The sequence below is a fragment of the Malania oleifera genome, chromosome 5 (assembly GCF_029873635.1).
Source record: "Malania oleifera isolate guangnan ecotype guangnan chromosome 5, ASM2987363v1, whole genome shotgun sequence".
In the NCBI taxonomy this organism is placed as follows: domain Eukaryota; kingdom Viridiplantae; phylum Streptophyta; class Magnoliopsida; order Santalales; family Ximeniaceae; genus Malania; species Malania oleifera.
In genome coordinates, this window is record NC_080421.1 from 105,620,379 (window position 1) to 105,641,751 (window position 21,373).

Sequence of the window (21,373 nt, forward strand, 5' to 3'; positions counted from 1 at the left end):
CTCGTTGCTGGAAAACTGGGATTCTAGGAGGTCATTGCTGACTCATTGGCCGAATGGGAACTTGGGAACCCTAATTCTCAAATGCAATCGGTGGATTCGGGTGGAAGCATTAGAAGCCGAAGGAGTAGTGCAAAGTTGGGAAAGGGAATTAGGGCTTTGTGGAAGCACTCAAAGGTGCAAGCCGAAGGGGAAGTACAAAGTGGGAATTGTGAGTGGGTATTGCGAACTGCCGACTACGTGCAAAGTGGGAACTGGGAAGGGAAGTCGGAAATGGGCACCCTAAAATCCTAAATTATATAATTTATATTCAATTATTAATTAATTAGATAAATCGATTAACCAAAACCCACTCTCCCCATAACTGAACCGAAAATCGAATAACTGAATTTACCCAATTATAAAATTAAACTGAATCGAATTAAAAATTAATTGAACCGAACTGACCAATTTGGTCGATTAATTCGGTTAAAACTGAATTATGCTCACCCCTACGCTCTAATGTCTAATCGGTTCACTTATTTATTGAATTAGTTCAGACATAACTTCTATTAAAAAAATCATTCAGATAAAACAAACATCTTCTTAAACATCTCAAATATTAAGGCTGTGTTTGGAACTTGGAAAATATTAGGTCTTATTTGGAATTCAAAAAGTATTAGGATAAGAAAAAGAAAATAAGAAGGAACACACATGTTCATGTTTTATTTTTATGGAATCAATGAACAAAATATTGATTTTTTTACACCACTGATATTTAACTTTTTTATTTTTAATAATATTAAAATATATTTTTATTTTAAATATTATTTGATGTAAAGAAAAAATATAATGAAAAATGAGTACATTCATTATTTTTATTTTCTTTTCTTTTTTTTCTTTCAAAATAAATTCTAAATTCAAATGGATCTCATGAAAGGAAAGAAAAATTAAAAATAATTCACTTCTTTACTTTTGATATAAAAAAAAATGAAAGCAAAAATTGAAAATATATTAAATTAATAAATAAAAATTTAATTTTACATGGTATTAACATTGATTTTCTTTATTTTTAATTATGTTAAAATAAAGTTCTATTTTAATAGTATTTGATATAAATAAAAGTAATAAAATATAATAAATAATGAAATCTTTTATTAAAACATCATATGTGAAAATTTTTATCCCGGAAGTGTTCATCTTTTTGCCGAACGGCTTCCTAGTTTTGGGCCTTTAATTTTTATTGGATTAACACTCTGACTTTCTTCTGAAGTTGGCCCCACTTCGTTGATAGCGTGGAGCACAACCCGGCAGATCCAACGGCTATGTGCAGTTAAACGATCCATCACATCGTCATCTACAGCCAGGAGCGCTCGACCGTTGCAATTGAATGTCATTACCCTTAAACCCCAAAACCACACCAACCAACTCCCCCAGGAATTCAAATTTGAACGTTGCTCAAAAGTACATTTGATTTCCCCTTTGCCTTTCTCTCTGCGGATGTGCTTTATTATGCCAATTTACATCTCGAAGTTGTTCCACATATCCCCATCTGGTCTGGCTTCTGTTCTTTCCTCTGTTATTTTCTTCTACCTTCTCACAGAAATTTGAAGAAGATTAAGAACATTGGGCGTTTCCATCTCTCTCGGGAGATTGCAGCAGAGAAAAGCTCAATAAAAATGATGAAACCTTCTTCTCCTTCTGCTTCCTCTCCGGTCACCATAACAGTCTCATCCGGAGGTAAAGGGGGAGGAGGGTTCAGAAGCATGGGCTTGACTAGCCCAGTGCGGCGCGCTTCAATATCGAACAATCCAAATTCCCCCCTCAGCAGCAGGGGAAATTGCAGATCCAGCGGAGGAGGACGATACAGTTCGACGTCAAAAGGAGACATAGAAGAGGTGAATTCAGAAAATGTGACTTACTCCATTTATATACCTCCAACCCCGGATCGCCCGACTCTGTCTGCGTCCATGAACAGCCTTCCTGCAGAAGACACCCAGAATCCCCCTAGAAATCCTGAGGGGAGCTACATCTCCGGTACTATTTTTACAGGAGGATTCGATTCAGTGACTCGCGCACACGCAATACAGCACACCGCGGAACATTTCAGGCCGGAGGAGAAATCTGAGACATCTTGTGAAATGAAGGGCTGCGACGAGAAGGCGATTCAATGCCATTCGAGACCTGTGTGTGACCGTGGATTTAGGATTTGCAGAGAGTGCTATTTGGACTGCAAAAAAACCAGCTCTGAAGCGGATGACCAGGCACTTCCTTTGCGTCCTAGGGCAGATTATAAGCTGGACAACAGGCTTTCGCTTGTGAAATCGTTCAAAGCGCCGAACCAAACTCCTGATTTTGATCACAACCGCTGGCTTTTTGAGACTAAGGGAACATACGGGTATGGAAGCGCATTGTGGCCAAACGAGGGGCAAGGGTTGGGTACTGGGGCTGATGGGTTTCAGCGCCCACCTGACTCGGGGGAGTCAAGGAGAAGGCCTCTAACCAGGAAGGTTGCTATTTCTACTGCAATTATCAGTCCTTACAGGTAGGATTTATTGTACTCATTTTCCTTTTACTCTAATGTTGGGCTTTAAACTCGGTCTTGGGTTGAAACTTATATAAATGATTAAATATTGTTAGAGAGCTCATCCTCAAAACCTAGGTGTCAAGGAGAGAGAGTTAAGAGGATCTTTATACTCGCTTTGAAACTGCTCACAGAGACAATGTGAGACTGGACGCACACTAATATTCCCCCTCGAGCCCATGGGAAAAATGAGTCGAGGAGAAGTCCAACCCACGAAGAAGCCAAGTAGCCCAAAGCTCAGCTCCGATACCATGATAGAGAGCTCATCCTCAAAACCTAGGTGTCAATGAGAGAGCTAAGAGAATCTTATACTAACTTTGAAACTGCTTACAGTGACGATGTGGGACTAGATGCACACTAATAAATAACAATAAAAGAAAGAAGGATGTTTGGAAGTGGAACCTTGTATGCGACATAAATGATTGGTTGCCATGACAAACTTGTTTTCAAAGCTAATTAACTAGTCATGGATAATTGAAGCATATCTTTCCAAAGCATGCATGATTAACTTTGCAACTTTATGATTTCTTTCTTGATAACTATTCATATGATGTGTATAACTAATTCTCAAGCGTGTAACAATATCGTTTCGGAAGTCATGACTTGACTATGGGAAAATTGTCTAGATAATTATAGAATGGTTATATATTAGGTGTTTGAACAATAGATGTTGGGTCTTTATATATCAAAAAGTGGAGCCCCGTTGCCACATGAATAGAGTTAGTGTGAAGTTCAAGATAGGGTGAATTTTGTAAAAGGTGTTCACCTTAGTTTCTTCCGGCTACACATATCTTTTCTTGAGTTAAGAAAGGGCTGCTGATTTTTCACAAATGAGGGAGAAGAGTGCAAATCTTTTGTTGTATTTTTTCTCTATACCTTGATAGTAATTAAAATCTTGTTTGATTAACCATGGAATAACTATGGATGTATTGTAGGCCTAATGCCAAACCATGTAAATATTTGGTAGTTTTGATTGTGTTTCTTTTATTTCTTTTAAATTTGTTGTCACTTTACCAATTGTGATTTTGATGATCCTTGTGGCCTAACAAAGTGGTATTGGAGTAGTGGTTTTCATAGGTGTGTAGTTTGACAAAATTGCTTGAAGAAAAAAGATGGAAAAGGTTGCAAGCAATAGGTTTGAGGAGGAGAAATTTGATGGCAAAAGGAATTTTGAACTATGGAAGTTAAAAGTTCATGGTGGTACAACTTGGGCAACACGAAGCTTGCTCAAGAAGGAGAAAAATCCGGAAAAGATGTTCGTTGATGATTGAGAAGAAATGTACGTAAAAGCAGTTTCTACAATCTTTTTGTGCATATCAAATGATATCTTGTTCAATATCAGAAGTGAGAAGATGGCTGCAAATTTGTGGGAAAGATTAGAAAGATTGTTTTGAGCTAAATTTCTCTTCAATCAAATTCTCTTAAAGGGGAAGCTTTCTTCCTTAAAGATGAGTGAATATACCAAAGTCTCGGATCACTTGAATGATTTCCATGACGAATCAATTGGAGACCATTGGTGTGATGATGAAAGATGAAGACAAGGTGGAGACTTTGTTTTGTACATTTTCAGATAGTTATGAATGTCTCGTTATGAAGATGATGAGATGATTGCATTGTTGGCCAATTAATGTTGGAGGACTGCGACCTTAGAAAACTCTAGGTTTGGTGGAAATGAAAACTAGAAGATGATTGAGTGAACAAGGAACATCATCGAGGAGTCATTTAGACTTGTTTGTTGGCATTGTGGAAAGAAAGGGCATGTCAAGAAGGAATGTTGGAATAGAAAGGAATCAAGACAACAATTATGGAGGTGAAGCAAATCAAATAGAAGAGTCCATTGCCATTAAGGATGGTAATTGTACGTTGTATGGAATCTAATACTCATGAAAAATGGGTTCTTGATAGTGGTGTGCAACTCATCATATGTGCTTAGAACGACAAAATAGGAAGGTGAAGAAAATCAAATAGAAGAGTCCATTGCCATTAATAATGGTGAAGTGTCTTGAAAATGTTATGCATGCACTGGACTTGAAAGAAAACTTGATTTCACTCTAAGAATAAGATTTTAGGGGATATAAATTCACCAGTCAAGGGGGATATATTAAAATATTAAAGCATGCACTTGTGGTGATGAAGGGATTTTGACGAGGAAACTTGGAACAATTTAATTGGTACCATATTAATGAAAAATGTTGGTGGTTCAAGTTCATAGAAAAAGAATGTTCTTTATAAGGAAGTGAAAGGTGGTGGGGCCAACAAACCAAATGTTCACTTTGGGGGAAGGGTAATGATATTTCTAATAGAGAAGGATAGGCCACATGATATTTTTCTATGTTCCATGCCAAGATAAATTGTGGTGGTTTGGGAGCCAGAAAGTGGAGATTTTATCAAGGTGAAGGATATAAGCTCGATGATGGCACCACATGTGTGTGAGGTGAAGATTTTGTTGGGTTAGTCCTGCCCGTGTGAGTGGGTGGGACCCAACTTAACAAATGATAAAATAAAATAAAAAAGGAAGGAGGAAGTATGCATGGGAAGTTTATCCTTGCATGGGGCATAAATGCTTGGTTGTCATGCCAAGCTTGTTTTGTTCAAGGCTAATTAATTTTTATTGTTGAGACATATCTGTTGTATAATGATCAGATATAGGATGCACAGCTGAATAAGTAAATCAACAACAAGCAAATGAAACAAAACCAAAAAATTAAGAAACAGACAAGAATCAACGAAAGGTTTATGTGGTTCGGCAAAGCCTACATCCACGGAAGCAATTGACACAAGAATTTCACTAAGAAATGTCAAAGTACACAATACACTTCACAATGATCTCTCTCTTCTGTCAAAGAATGCCCAGAAGTACATAAATAAAACTCTTTTGGAAGTTTCCCTCCGAATTCCCAACCACCCCAACGTTCCAATTCAAAATTCAAATATTTTCTCGCAGCCCAGATGCACTCGTCAATGAGAATAGGGCACTCGTCGACGAGTTAGAGAATGACACTTGTCGACTAGTACGACCACTCATCGACAACCCCATTTTTTTGCTCTCGGTATCTCATAAACTTTGAACTTTTGGGCCTCTCGGTATCTACTCGTCGACGAGGACAAGGCACTTATTGACGAGTCGCTACTGTGCAACGCACTTATGTTTTTCTTTCTTTGTTTATGAAACCCCAAGTATAAGAGCCACACTGTAAACAACAATCTCCACCTTGGCGATTATGCGCCCCTTAGGAGAACTCGTAAAACATATCTGACTGCTCCACCTTGAACTTGAAACACTCGGTTGGGTTTGTCTCCCTTCTATCAATTGGAAACATGAAGTAAGTTCAAGCAATGCTTGAACTTTTCACTAGTCACCGATTTTGTCAAAATATTCGCTGCATTTTTAGACGTGTGAACCTTCTCCAATACGAGTTCACCCGAAGTAATTAACTCCCGAACCTTGTGGAACCTCATATCAATATGCTTGGTTCTAGCATGATACACTTGATTCTTCGCTAAGTAAATAACTCTGACTTTCACAACATAGCACAACCCCATCTTGCTATAATCCCAGCTCTTTGACCAAACCGGTAAGCTATAAGGCTTCCTTTGCAGCTTTGGCAACTGCCATATACTTAGCTTCAGTCATGGATAATGCTACCAGAAGTGGAATCATGGATCTCCAACATATAGGTCCTCCTACAAGGGTAAAAACATAACCCATTGTAGACCTTTTGTCATCCATATTCCCTGCATAATCAGAATCAAGGAACCTCATAACTGAAGGACAACTCTGTTGCTTGCCGAACATGATGTCATATCTTGATGTATCTCGTAAGTATCTAAATATCCATTTGACAGCTTTCCAATGCTGTCTTCCTGGATTAGTGAGAAATTTACTTACCACACTCATAGCATGTGCCAAGTCTGGCCTCGTACACACCATGGCATACATTAAACTCCCCACAGCACTAGCATAGGGGACCTTTGACATGTCCCGGATTTCCTCATCCGTACTTGGGCGCAATATGCGGTAGACAACTTAAAATGACTAGCTAGAGGTGTACACACCGGTTTTGCATCAGCCATGCTAAACCTCTCCAACACCTTCTGTACATATCCGTCATGAGATAAGCATAACCTCCCTGCAAATCTATCTTTTTGAATCTTCATCCCAAGTATTTTCTTGGCTGAACCAAGATTTTTCATGTCAAACTCCTTATTAGAGGTGTACACACCGATTTTGCATTAGCCATGCTAAACCTCTCCAACACCTTCTATACATATCCGCCTTGAGATAACCATAACCTCCCTGCAAATCTATCTCTGCGAATCTTCATCCCAAGTATTTTCTTGACTGAACCAAGATCTTTCACATCAAACTCCTTATGCAGTCGTTCCTTTAATTGATTCACATCAGTTAAATCTTTTGCAGCTATTAACATGTCATCTACATACAACAAGAAAATAAGAGAACCATCATCAAGCTTGTTCACATATACGCAACAGTCATACTCACATCTTTTGTAGCCGATCTTGATCATGTAAGAATCAAATCTTTTATACCATTGCCTTGGAGACTGTTTTAACCCGTAAAGAGATTTCTTCAACTTGTAATCTAAGTTTTCTTTCCCCGGTTCACTGAATCCCTTCGGCTGTACCATATAAATCTATTCCTCCAAATCACCGTGAAGAAATGCCGTCTTCACATCCATTTGCTCCAAATGAAGATCAAAATGAGCTACTAATCCCAACACAATCCTAATAGAAGTATGTCGGACCACTGGTGAAAAAATCTCATCATAGTTTATCCCCTTATTCTGTGAGTACCTTTTTTCCACCAACTATGCTTTGAATTTCTCTCATTCCTTTTCTGAAATTGCCTCCTTCTTCCTATATACCCATTTTATAGCCTATCAGTCTCTTCCCATCTGGAAGCTTCACCAAATCTCAAGTTTGATTTTTATGTAGTGATTCCATCTCCTCAATCATTGTAGCCCTCCACCTACCTCTCTCCTGGCCGTGCACTGCCTCTTGAAACCCATACCTTGGTGGTAGTCTAATAGTGCGTCTAGATCTCCGTATAGGAAGATCGTCAACTTGCTAGTTTCCCGAGCTAGAGCTCCGTGCAACCAAAGGACCATGATCATTGTCGTTGCCCTAAGCTTCCAACTCCACCTGCGCAACATGTTCCTCTTTGCCCCAGTTTTCTGGCTTCTGTTTCTGTTCATCACAATCTTGAGTACGCTTCACTATAGCCTTCTCATCAAAGACTACATCCCTACTAATCACCATCATGTTTGCCACCGGATCCCACAGCTTGCACTCCTTCACACCCTTTTGATATCCCAAAAAATGCAACGACGAGACTTCGGGTCAAACTTAGACCTCTCCTCACTAGACACGTGAACATAAGCTAGACACCTAAATACTTTCAATCCAGAGTAGTCTATTGCTCTTGTCGTCCATACCTCTTCTGCCACTTAACCCTTTAGTGACGCCCTTAGTTTATCAGAAAACAAGTCATACTAACTGCCTCAGCCCAGAAATTTTTCGATAGTCCTGCATTAAGTCTAAGACACCGAGCTCTCTTAGCCAAAGTTCGGTTCATCCTTTCAAACACACCGTCTTGCTGAGGTGTTCGGCGAATGGTAAAGTATCTCTTAATACTCTGTTGCTCACAAAACTCCATAATCTGAGAATCAGCGTACTCGGTCCATTGTCTGACCTTATATATTTGATTCTCCTCCCCATCTAGTTTTCCACTTTAGCTTTCCACAACTTGAACTTGGCAAATGTATCAGGCTTGTCGCATGAAGTATACCTAGACTTTCCGTGAGTAATTGTCAATAAAACTCACATAATACACATGTCTTCTCCTTGATGCTATTCTAACCCAGCCTTAAACATCGGAATGCACATAATCAAGAATACCTTTCGTCATGTGAACAACTGACTTGAATTTTGCCCTGTTTTGTTATCCAATAACAAAAATCCTGCAAAAGTCCAGCTGATGTGATTTCAAATCCTTCAAGAGCTTTCTCTTATGTAATTCCTTCATACCATGTTCCCCCATATGCCCTAGACACATATTCCACAAGATGGTTTCATTAGATTCAACAACTACGCCTGTAGCTCCACCTACAACAGTAGTTCCTTGCAATGTGTAGATATTCCCATCTAGTTTTTGCCCTTTCATCACCGTCAGATTTCTTTTCCATACTTTCATAACTCCAACTTTGAACTTGTAATTGAAACTAGTACAATCCAAGGTGCCAAGTGATATTAAACTCTTTTTTAACTCTAGAATATATCTTACATTGCTCAAGGTTCTCACAGCACCATCAAACATTTTTATCTTAGTATTTTCTATGTCAATGATCTTACAAGAAACATCATTACCCATAAGAATTGAACCTAAATTCACTTAACCTATAAGTGCTGAACCACTTCTTGTTTGGAGTCATATGGTAAAAACATGCCGAGTCAAGTATCCAAGAGTTCGTAAGGTTATCTGACCCCAATAAAACTGAAAGAACATCACCATCACTACAAGCTGAACCTCCTTCTTGAACTACATTCGCTGATTTCGAAATCCCCTTATGCTTTTCAGCATTCCCTTTCTTCAAATCTGGACACTCCGGTTTAACATGCCCCTTTTACCGCATTTATAACACTGGATTTCATTTTTCCTCTTGGATTGAGTGCAGGATATTTGACTTGATTCACTTTTGAACTTTACCATGCCATGCTCATTGTTACCTTTTACCACAAGTCCTTCTCCTTCATCACATAATTTCAGTCTTTGATGAAAATTCAGTAAGACACTTGTTACCTCTTCTAGATCAAGAGTCTCTTTTCCCCACGTAAGAGTGGTAACTAGATTTTCATAGGTATGAGTCGATGGCAAAGAGTTTAGTAACATCAAAGCCTTATCATCTTCGTCAAAATTAACATCAACTCTCATCAAATCACTTATGATTTGATTAAAGGCATTGATATGTTGATCTAAGTTTGATCATTCAACCATCTTAAGTCAGCTTAAGAAAAAGTTTATTATTGAGAGATTCAAACATGCACTGGCTTTCTAACTTTCGCTATATAGCCACTGAAGAATCCTCCTCCATCACATGATAGAGCACTTCGTCGGCCAAACACAAGCGTATTGTAAAAGCGGCCTTTGCTTGCAATTCTCCCCATGTTACCTCATCCATTCCATCTGGTTGAACGCCAAGTAAAGTATTTCCCATTCCTTGTTGCACAAGTATATCCTTAACTCTCCTCTGCTATAGACTGAAATTTCCAGTTCCATCAAATTTGACAATGTCAAATCTTCCAGAAGATGATGCCATGACAAAAATCGCTCTGAAACCAATTTGTTGTATAATGATCGGATATAGGATGCATAGAGGAATAAGTAAATCAACAACAAGAAATTGAAACACAACCAAAAGATTAAAAAAGCAAGAATCAACACAAGGTTTACATGGTTCGGCAAAGCCTACATCCACGGAAGCAATTGGCACAAGACTTTCACTATGAAATGTCAAAGTACACAATACACTTTACAATGATCTCTCTCTTCTGTCAAAGAATGCCCAGAAGTACATAAATAAAACTCCTGCGGAAGTTTCCCTCTGAATTCCCAACCACCCCAACGTTCCAATTCAAAATTCAAATATTTTCTCACAACCCGGATGCACTCGTCGACGAGCCAGAGAAGGACACTCATTGACTAGTACGTCCACTCGTTAACGACCCCATTTTTCTGCTCTCGTTATCTTAGAAACTCTGAACTTTTGGGCCTCGATATCTACTTGTTGATGAGGATAGGGCACTTGTCGACGAGTCCCTGCTGTGCAACAGAACCCTTATGTTTTTTCTTCCTTCCTTTGCAACTTGTGATTTCTTTCTTAAAGACTTCTTGTATGATGTGTATGACTTGACTTAGATACAACTGCCTAGACAATTGTAGTGTGGTTATTCGTTGGTTGGTTTGGACTATATGTTGGGTCAAGGAGAGGAGTCCCACTGCCATGTAAATAAAGTGAGTGTGATTGCTCAAGAGAGAGTGAATTTGTAAAAGGGGTTCACTTTGAGAGTTTGAGTTTTCCTACGCATTTTTTCTTGGGTTAGGAAAAGGGTTGTGTTTTTTCCACAATTGTGCGAAGAGTAGTTATACTCTCTTATATTTTCTCTACACCTTGATAGTAATTAAATTATTATTGGCTTGCCCATGGATATAGACTTAGTGTCAAACCACGTAAAATATCTTGCAATTTTTTGTTGTCGCTTTACCAATTGTGCTGTGGGTGGGTGGGCCTTGTGGCCCAACACTCAGTTCATAGTTGGCAGGAAAGGCAGGAAATACTGTACTCAGATATTTGCATCTGCAGCTTATAGGCTAACATGAGAAAGTCAAAACAAGAGGAAACACTAGATTTGAGTACTGTCATGAAACCCAAGATGTGTGTTTTTAAAATATTACAACTCAGTACATAGTTGGCAGGAAGGGCAGGAAATACTGTACTCAGATATTTGCATCTAATGCAGCTTATAGGCTAACATGAGAAAGTCAAAACAAGAGGAAACACTAGATTTGAGTACTGTCATGAAACCCAAGATGTGTGTTTTTAAAAAATTACAACTCTGCAGAAGTTGAGAATGATGAAAACGAATTTTCGTTGTACTCAGATATCCGCATTTAATGCGGCTTTAGGCTTACTTGAGAAAGCCAAAAAAAGAGGAAACACTAGATTTGAGTACTGTCATGAAATCCAAGATGTGTGTTTTCTAAAAATTACAACTCCGCAGATGTTGAGAATGATGAAAACGAATTTTTGTTTATATTTAGAGCGTCTAGAATTAGTACATACCACTATGCCAACATTACTTCCTTTGCGTAATTAATAAAATAACCCTGTGAAATAGTCTTTACAGTATGTATCAGCTCTATCAAACAACTTGGAATTGTGTCCTGCCCTATTTTTATTTTCACTTCAAACAAGTAAAACTTTAAATTGGGATTATCGCAATGTAATGCTGTGTTGTGATTATGCTGAAATTTGGAACTAGCATCTATATGCCAATTTACAGTTTATGCAATTTACTGTTTTATAAATATAAATATTTATGCATCAGTTTAATGAGAAGTCTATTTACAGTTTTATGCACTCGATTGTTTTTGTAAATATGAAGATACATAGATACATACATACATATACATATATATATATATATATATATATATATATATGTATGTATCAGTTTAATGGGAAGTCTATTGAGGGGAAAAAACTAATAGTTGTTGCTCTGCAGATTACTTATGCTGATTCGTCTGGTGGCGCTTGCATTCTTTCTTACTTGGAGAATTAGACATCCTAATCATGAAGCAATGTGGTTATGGGGATTGTCCACGGCTTGTGAGGTCTGGTTTGCTCTTTCATGGCTATTAGATCAGCTTCCCAAGCTCTGTCCTGTAAACAGAGTCACTGACCTCTATGTTCTTAAGGAGCGTTTCGAATACCCAAACCTTCGAAACCCAAAAGGGCTGTCTGACCTTCCAGGGATTGATGTTTTTGTTTCCACAGCTGATCCAGAAAAAGAACCTCCACTTGTAACTGCAAACACTATTCTGTCGATCCTTGCTGTTGATTATCCGGTAGAAAAGCTCGCATGTTATCTATCTGATGATGGTGGATCTCTTCTGACATTTGAAGCACTTGCCCTGGCTGCAAGCTTTGCCAGAATTTGGGTTCCATTCTGTCGGAAGCATGAGATAGAACCAAGAAATCCAGAGGCATACTTTACACTTAAGGGGGACAAGCTCAGAAACAAAACACGGGTCGATTTTGTCCGGGAGCGTAAGAAAGTGAAGAGGGAATATGAGGAATTTAAGGCGAGGATAAATTCCCTGCCAGACTCAATGAGGCGAAGATCCAATGCTTATAATGCTCATGAAGAGCTCAGAGCAAAGATGAAACAAATGGAAATAGGAGGAAGTGTTTCAGAACCCATTGATGTTCCAAAAGCCACATGGATGTCGGATGGTTCTCACTGGCCTGGAACATGGTCATCACCAGTCAAGGGTCACTCAAGAGGGGATCATTGTAGTATAATTCAGGTATGTATTCTTGTTTTGATTTTGCAGAATGCTTGATTCGGATTGTTTGTACATTTAGAACACTGAAAATTCTAAAAAAGAAAATTTGCAGGTAATGCTTCCTCCACCAAATGCAGAACCAGTTTTTGGTGCAGAAGCAGGTAAGGAGAACTTGTTTGACACAACACAAGTTGATATACGATTGCCAATGCTGGTTTATGTCTCTCGAGAGAAGAGACCTGGCTATGATCACAACAAGAAAGCTGGAGCCATGAATGCTCTAGTCCGAACTAGTGCAGTTATGTCAAATGGAGCATTTATTCTCAATCTTGACTGCGATCACTACATCTACAACTGTTTGGCTCTGAGGGAAGGAATGTGCTTCATGCTCGACAGGGGAGGTGACAGAATTTGTTATGTTCAATTCCCTCAAAGGTTCGAAGGAATTGATCCAAATGATCGATATGCAAACCACAACACAGTGTTCTTTGATGTGAGCATGAGAGCCCTTGACGGGTTGCAGGGTCCAATGTATGTAGGAACGGGCTGCATTTTCCGAAGAATCGCTCTTTATGGGTTTAATCCTCCAAGAGCAACAGAACACCATGGATGGTTTGGTAGCAGGAAAATTAAAAAGATCTTGAGAAAGACTAACAGGGCAAAGAATCAAACAGATGAAACGGCAGTACCAATTTGTGGCGATTACAATGATATTGATGCAGATATTGAGTCTTCGCTTCTTCCAAAAAGGTTTGGGAACTCTATTTCCCTGGTTAATTCCATACCAGTGACAGAATTCCAGGGAAGGCTGCTTGAGGATTTAAGTGGGAGAGGCAACCAAGGCAGGCCAGCTGGTTCTCTCACTGTGCCTCGCGAACCATTAGATTCTGCAGCTATTGCAGATGCAGTGAGTGTCATCTCTTGTTTCTATGAGGATAAAACTGAGTGGGGCCAAAGGGTTGGATGGATATATGGTTCTGTGACTGAAGATGTAGTAACAGGCTATAGAATGCACAATAGAGGGTGGAGATCGGTGTACTGCGTCACCAAACGCGACGCTTTCCGAGGAACAGCTCCAATCAATTTAACAGACAGGCTGCACCAAGTTCTCCGATGGGCAACTGGTTCCGTCGAGATATTCTTTTCCCAAAACAATGCACTATTTGCCAGTCACAGGATGAAGTTCCTGCAAAGGGTGGCATATTTCAATGTAGGAATGTATCCTTTCACATCCATTTTTATCCTTACTTATTGCTTTCTCCCTGCAGCTTCTCTGTTCTCTGGGAACTTCATAGTCCAAAATCTCAGTGTGACCTTCCTAATTTTCTTGCTGGCCATCACAATCACCCTGTGCTTGCTTGCAGTCCTCGAAATAAAATGGTCAGGAATTACTCTCCACGAATGGTGGCGAAATGAACAATTTTGGTTGATTGGTGGAACAAGTGCACATCCTGTCGCTGTTCTTCAAGGGCTGCTCAAGGTCATAATAGGAATCGACATCTCATTCACTCTGACCTCCAAATCAGCAGCCTCCGATGATGGAGATGACGAGTTTGCAGATTTGTATGAATTCAAATGGACTTTTTTAATGGTTCTACCTATAATGATCATGATGGTGAACGTATTCGCCATTGCAGCCGGGGTGTCCAGGACGCTGTACAGCATTTTCCCAAGTTGGAGTAAGCTCCTTGGAGGGGTGTTCTTCAGTTTCTGGGTGTTGTGTCATCTCTACCCATTTGCAAAAGGGTTGATGGGGAGGAGGGGAAGAGTTCCAACCATAGTGTATGTGTGGTCTGGATTGCTCTCCATCACTCTCTCACTGCTATGGGTGTTCATATGTCGCCCTCCTTCCGCGATGCAAGATTACACGAAATTTCAGTTCCCTTGACAACTCTGTGCTCCAAGCAGCTCAGCTTGAACCGAATCTATGTGGATGAAGCCTCTCTACTTCATCCAGTTTCTATTTTCTTATTTCATCTTCATATTCTTGCAGCCTAATGGGCTTCCATCTTAATGGATTTGGAATATTTGAATTTGATGGTTGAGTGCAAGATGTTTCCATGTTTGTCATATACCTTGATTATTTTTTCTTTTGCCTGTGCAATTCTAGACCTTCATAGAATGAATTTCAACTTCTCTTTTTTGGGTGACAGAATGTCTATTCTTCCCCACTTACAACATGTTTTCTGGAGTTTTGCGTTTTATTCCTTGTTTTTTTAAAATATATTAAATAATACCTTTCCTGGAAAAATATTTCCTCGAAATAACCCTGATGTAATCTCGCTACTTAGAGTAGCGAGATTTGCCACGCGTCATTTTTATTAAAAAAATTTATTTAATATATTTAAAAAAAAAATGATAAATCGGGAAATAAATTATTCTGCTATCTGCATCTGTAAAGATATCTACTTTCTTATTTTCACATTTCTTGAAAAAGAGTCATTTGCCCAAGGAGCCCTTGAGTTATCCAAGGATCTTTTACACAACATTTAAGTGGGCTTCTTTTGGTGAATGCATATGTTGGCTTACTACACTGACTACAAATGCAATATCTTGTCTAGTATGTGATAGGTAGATTAACTTACCAACCAATATCTAATACCTCTCCTTTTCAACTAGTATCCTATGGTCTTCAACCCTCTTTATTGCTTCAATCGGGGTTTCACTAGGTTTGCATCCAAGCATGTCGATTTCAATTAGGAGATCAATAACATTCTTTCGCTAAGAAACAATAATTCCCTTTTTCGTTCTAGCAACTTCCATGTCCAAGAAGTACCGCATTTGTCCCAAGTCTTTAACTTCAAATTCAGTAGCTAGAACCCTCTTCAATCTTTCCATCTCTACCATATCATCCCCAATTAGGATTATATCATCAACATATACTATTAGAATTATTTTCTTGCCCTTTTATGATTGTTGGAAGAACAGGGTGTGATCTGATTGCCCTTGTCGATATCCTTGGTTCTTTATTACTTTTGCAAATCTGTCAAATCATGCTCTAAGAGATTGTTTAAGTCCATACAGGGACTTCTTGTAACGACCTGCTATTTAATTGGGTTTTATATATATATATATATATATATATATACTATAACATTTATAATGCTATGATACCAAACTTAATTAAACCCAACCAACAACTTAAGCAGCGAGAAGTAGAAATCAAATAACATAACCATATATAATTATATACAATACCAGAGTACTAACATGTTTCCCAAAATATACATATATGACTATTCCCCAAATATCCTCAACTGGTGAGAGCTATACAAAAATACTCTCAAAAATATACTCACTCTCTACTGACAGAGCAGTACTGAGGCCCCTCTATCTGTGAGTCTGGTTTGCTCGCCTACCTTGATCACCTGAAAAATGTTAAAGTAACGGGATGAGTTAGCACTCACTAAGATGAAATATGTTATTGTTAGTGTGTGGCAAATGAGTTACAATACTATGAAAATTTGTTACTATATAATCATGTATAATTGGATCTGTGAATACAGTGCAAGTAATAGAAACTACGACCATTTCCATGTTGCTTAACATATCATTATTTTAGGTTACTATTCAAAATACTTCTAATATACCTAAGTATATTCTCTGTCTCTATAAATCTGTATATACATAATAATAACTGAAACTTTCTTGTGGATAACTGTGTGTCATGATTTAACCCCTCATGACAGGGTTGTGTGGCCCGTAGGCGGGATCTACCCTGGCTGGCTGACCAGGGTAAACCACTATACTCCCTCAGTCAAATCAGCCACTCCTCAACCCATATCGGATGAGGAGCCTGTGCATGTTTGGGCACGATCGACCTACTACCACGTTTTATCTGAATATGTGATTGCACTCTGAACTGAATATCTATAGCTACGGTACCGTACTCTGTAACTATATGGTCCAACAGGGTCTGATACTATATAATATATTTCTATATACAACTCTCTGATTTACCATAATTCTGAAATAACTGTATTAACCATGACACTGAAATAAATTGTAACTGTATCAACTGTATTTCTGAGCTAAACTGCAATTTGTAAGTCATGGTACTGAAAATTGTATAATCATGGTATTCTGTAATTACTATAAAACATATCCAATGGTTATATATTCTGTAAAACACACCCTGAAAATATTGTCAAACATGCTTCTGTACTATATTTATATTCTCAAGCCACACAGTAATTTAATACATAATATTCATAATTAATAAATTGTATAAAATCCTACTGTGAATAATAACCTGGTGACAATATACCTTTCATACTGAAAATCATTTTAGAACTACCTAACATAGCATATTTCCCTTACCTGACTATTAAAAACCCTTGTCATATACCGATCCTACCCCCGTAAGGCTCTCCACTCAACACCCTGAAAACAATATTCGTCAGAACATAATATCAATATTTCTTTGCCTACATCATTTCCTACAGCTGACAGAAGGCCAAAAATTGACTAAAAGGCCTTACCCAAATTCTAGGAAGAAATTCGACTTGATCCCACTGACAATCCGCCCCAGCAGACTTGAAGAGAACTCCGCCAGGAGCATCGTGGTGGCCTCAGATCGTCGATCCAGTGAACAACGAGGCCGGAATCGAAAAGAGAAGAGGGAGAGGCCGTAGGAGAGAAGAGAGAGAGAGAGTCTGCGCTAAAATTTTGCGTAAAAATTGAGTTTAAGCACTATTTATACTGCAGGATTCGTTGACGAGCCACGTCACCTCATCGACGAGTCCTATAGAAAGTTCGTCGATGAACTTGCATCCTCGTCGATGAATTTCAGACTTCTAAAAAAATCCTCTCTTAGTATCTTCTCGTTGACAAGACGGGACCTCGTCGATGAGATCTTGAAGAACCCTCGTCGATGAGGTCTAGGAAATTTTCTTAGAATTGTCACCTCCAAAATGCAATGTCGCGTTCGTCGACGAATTTGGCTGTGTCCTTTTGTTACTGATTCCATTTTCCTTCCTTTTATAATTTAAATATCATTATTCTTCAGGTCATTACACTCTCCCCTCCTTATAAAATTTCGTCCTCGAAATTTACTATTTGTATTTCCTTCTATCAGCCTATAAAGGCAAATAGTCTACTTATTTTATTACCTGCCCTTACTTATGGCAGAGGAATACCGTGATTACATGGGTAGTTCTGGGAGATTACAAGTATAAAAGAAAATTCCCCCAAAACCAAAATACTACCTATCCTCTACACTACATTACAATTCTACTATGTTAAACAAAATAAAATTACTATTACTTTAATTATACATCACTGCTATAACCCACTAAACAAGTGGGGGTATTTCTGCCTAATCTCACTTTCAAGCTCCCATGAAGCTTCTTATGTTGTGTGATTCCTCCACAGGACTTTTACCAACTGTATCTTCTTATTGCGCAATTCCTGTTCTTTTTTATCTAAGATCTGTATTGGAGCTTCCTTATATGCTAGATCACCACTGAGTTCCAATTCCACATAGTTGATAATATGGAAAAGATCTGGGACGTATTTTCTTAACATAGATACATGAAACACATCGTCAATCCTGAATAGAGATGGCGGTAAAGCCAACCGATAGGCAACTGAACCAATCTTCTCGAGTATCTCAAATGGACCAATGAACCTAGGGCTCAACTTACCCTTTTTCCCAAACCTCATGATTCCCTTCAGCGGTGCTATTTTTAGAAATACATGATCACTTACTCCAAATTCTAGTTCCTGGTGGCGAGTATCTGCGTAGATTTTCTGCCGACTCTATGCTACACTGATTCGATCTCGAATGAGTCAAACTTTATTGTACGCCTGCTAAACTATCTCTGGTCCCAAAACTCGCCTTTCACCCAGCTCACTCCAGTATAAAGGGGAACGACACTTCCTACTATAAAGTGCCTCATAAGGAATTATACCTATGCTAGCCTGATAGCTGTTGTTGTAAGCAAATTCCACCAATGACATATACTGAGTCCAGCTACCCCCAAAATCCAAAACACACGCTTGCAACATATCCTTGAGTACCTAAATGGTTCTCTTTGTCTGACCGTTTGTCTGAGGATGGAAAGCAATGCTGAATGTTAGCTGAGTCCCTAGTGCCTCCTACAAACTCCTCTAGAACCACGATGTGAAACGTGGATCACGGTTCAAGACTATGAATACTGGCACTCCATGGGGTCGAACAATCTCATGTATGTAAATCTCTGCTAACCTGTTCATAGGGTAGCTACTCTTAATGGGAAGAAAATGCGCAGTTTTTGTCAACCTATCAACAATTACCTAGATGGCATTCTGACCATGCGGCGCCGACAGTAGTCCCGTAACAAAATCCATGGATACGTGGTTTCACTTCCATTCAGGAATGAAAAGTGGCTGCAATTGTCCTGCTGACCTCTGGTGCTTAGCCTTAATCTGCTGGCACGTCAAACACTACTGCACAAACTCTGCTATTTCCCTCTTCATGTCACTCCACCAGAAATACTCCCGCAGATCCCTATACATTTTTGTACTTCCAGAATGAACAGTGTATAGAGATTTGTGTGCCTCTTCTAGAATCATCCTCCTGATACTATCATCTGCAGGCACACACAATCGAGTGCGAAATCTCAGAGTCCCATCGTTAGAAATGTTGAATTTTTCCCCCTGACCATCCTGTATTCTGACTATTACTTCTGCCAATCCCGATTTATCCCTCTGAGCAGCTTTAATTCTCTCATAAAGTATAGGCTGTACAACTAGACTGACAATGAATGCCTGAGGATCATCTACTGCTAATTCCACGCCGAGCCTTTCCAAGTTCATTTGAATTGGGTGTTAAACTATCGCTGCTAGTTGTGCTGTGTCTCCTGATTCACAGCTCAAAGCATGAGCCACCACATTTGCTTTACCTGGGTGGTAACTGATGGTGCAATCGTAATCCTTGATGAGTTATAACCATCTCCTCTGACACATATTCAACTCTTTTTGTGTGAATAAATACTTTAGGCTCTTATGATCAGAGAATATCTCACACCTCTCACCATATAAGTAATGTCTCTAGATCTTTAGTGAGTGTACAACCGCAGTCAATTCCAAATCGTGAGTAGGATAATTCTTTTCATATTCTTTCAACTGTCTGGACGCATACGCCATCACCCTACCATGCTGCATCAGCACACAACCAAGCCTTTTCAAAGACGCGTTACTGTAGATAACATAACCATCACCTCCTGATGGAATCATTAGAACTAGTGCAGTGACAAGCCGTTGCTTTAATTCCTGAAAACTTTGCTCGCATTCTTTATCCCAAAAAAATCTGGTATTCTTCTTGGTTAAACACGTGAGAGGTCCAGACAAAGCCGAAAATCCCTCAACAAAACGACGGTAATAACTAGCCAGTCCCAAGAAACTTCTAGCTTCCTGCACATTCTCCGGCCTGACCCAATTCAATACCGCATCAATCTTACTAGGATCCACTGAAATACCGTCTCCTGAGATTACGTGGCCTAAAAATGCAACTTTATCAAACCAGAACTCAAACTTGCTAAACTTGGCATATAGTTTCTCTTCCCTGAGTGTCTGTAATATCTGCCTCAAATGCACCTCATAATCCTTAAAACTCTTCAAGTACACCAGTATATCATCAATAAAAACTACTACAAACTGATCTAGATACTGGTGAAAAACTTTATTCATCAAATCCATGAACACATCTGGGGCATTCATAAAACCAAACGGCACAACGAGGAATTTGTAGTGCCCATACCTGGTCCTGAAAGCTATCTTTGCAACATCTTCTGCTTTTACCCTCACCTGATGATAACCTAATCTAAGATCTATCTTGGAATATACCCGTGTACCCTAGAGTTGATTAAACAAATCGTCAATACAGGGTAGAGGATACTTGTTCTTGATAGTAACCTTGTTTATCTCCCTATAATCAATACACATACTCATGGTCCCGTATTTCTTCTTTACAAACAACACTAGAGCTCCCCACGATGATACACTCGGTCGTATAAATCCCCTATTCAGCAAGTTTTGCAAATGATTCTTCAATTCTCCTAATTTAGTTGGAGCCATACAGTAAGGAACCTTAGAAATTAGTTTCGTCCCTGGAGGTAAATCTATAGGAAAACCCACCTTGCGCACAGGAGGCAACCCAGGTAACTCCTCTAGAAAAACATCTGGAAATTCTCGCCTGCACAGCTGACACCAGCTGCGTTGGAGCACGTACCCGTGAACTAACAAATCTAAATTCCTGCATACCAGTGGGTCTGAAAATTATCTCTTTCCGACGACTATCAATGCTGGCGTGATTGGCAGCCAACTAGTCCATACCCAGTATTATATCAAACCCACACATATCAAATACAATCAAATATGCTGATAACACTTTTTCCTAAGTTTCTATAGGATACCCTCTGAGCACCCTCTGACACCTCAACACTGACCCAGCTGGTATGGCTTCTGACAGTTCTCTATCTAATAATTGGGTCTCACTTCCAGATAATTTAACATATGATGCAGAGACAAATGAATGAGTAGCACCTGAATCAAATAAAACAATAACGAAATATGATAAAACAGTAAATGTACTTGTCACCACATCCGTAGCAGCCTCTGCATCACTCGGTGTCAACGCGTAAACCCTCACCGGGGCCACATTCCTCTGTTGTCCTCCACGAGGCGCCTGATAACCTCCGCGATAAAGCCTAGGAGCTGGGACCTGGTCTGGCTGACTTAGGAAT

At 39.2% G+C, this 21,373-nt stretch overlaps 1 protein-coding gene across 1 annotated transcript; it reads left to right on the plus strand.

Moving 5' to 3' along the window:
* The first annotated feature begins 1,402 nt into the window (after window positions 1-1,402).
* Window positions 1,403-14,719, plus strand: LOC131155292 (cellulose synthase-like protein D5). The gene is made up of 3 exons (XM_058108326.1): window positions 1,403-2,521; window positions 11,864-12,668; window positions 12,760-14,719. Exons 1-3 carry the CDS (start codon window positions 1,656-1,658, stop codon window positions 14,533-14,535), a joined length of 3,447 nt encoding a protein of 1,148 aa, XP_057964309.1. The 5' UTR covers window positions 1,403-1,655; the 3' UTR covers window positions 14,536-14,719.
* The last annotated feature ends 6,654 nt before the right edge of the window (window positions 14,720-21,373 follow it).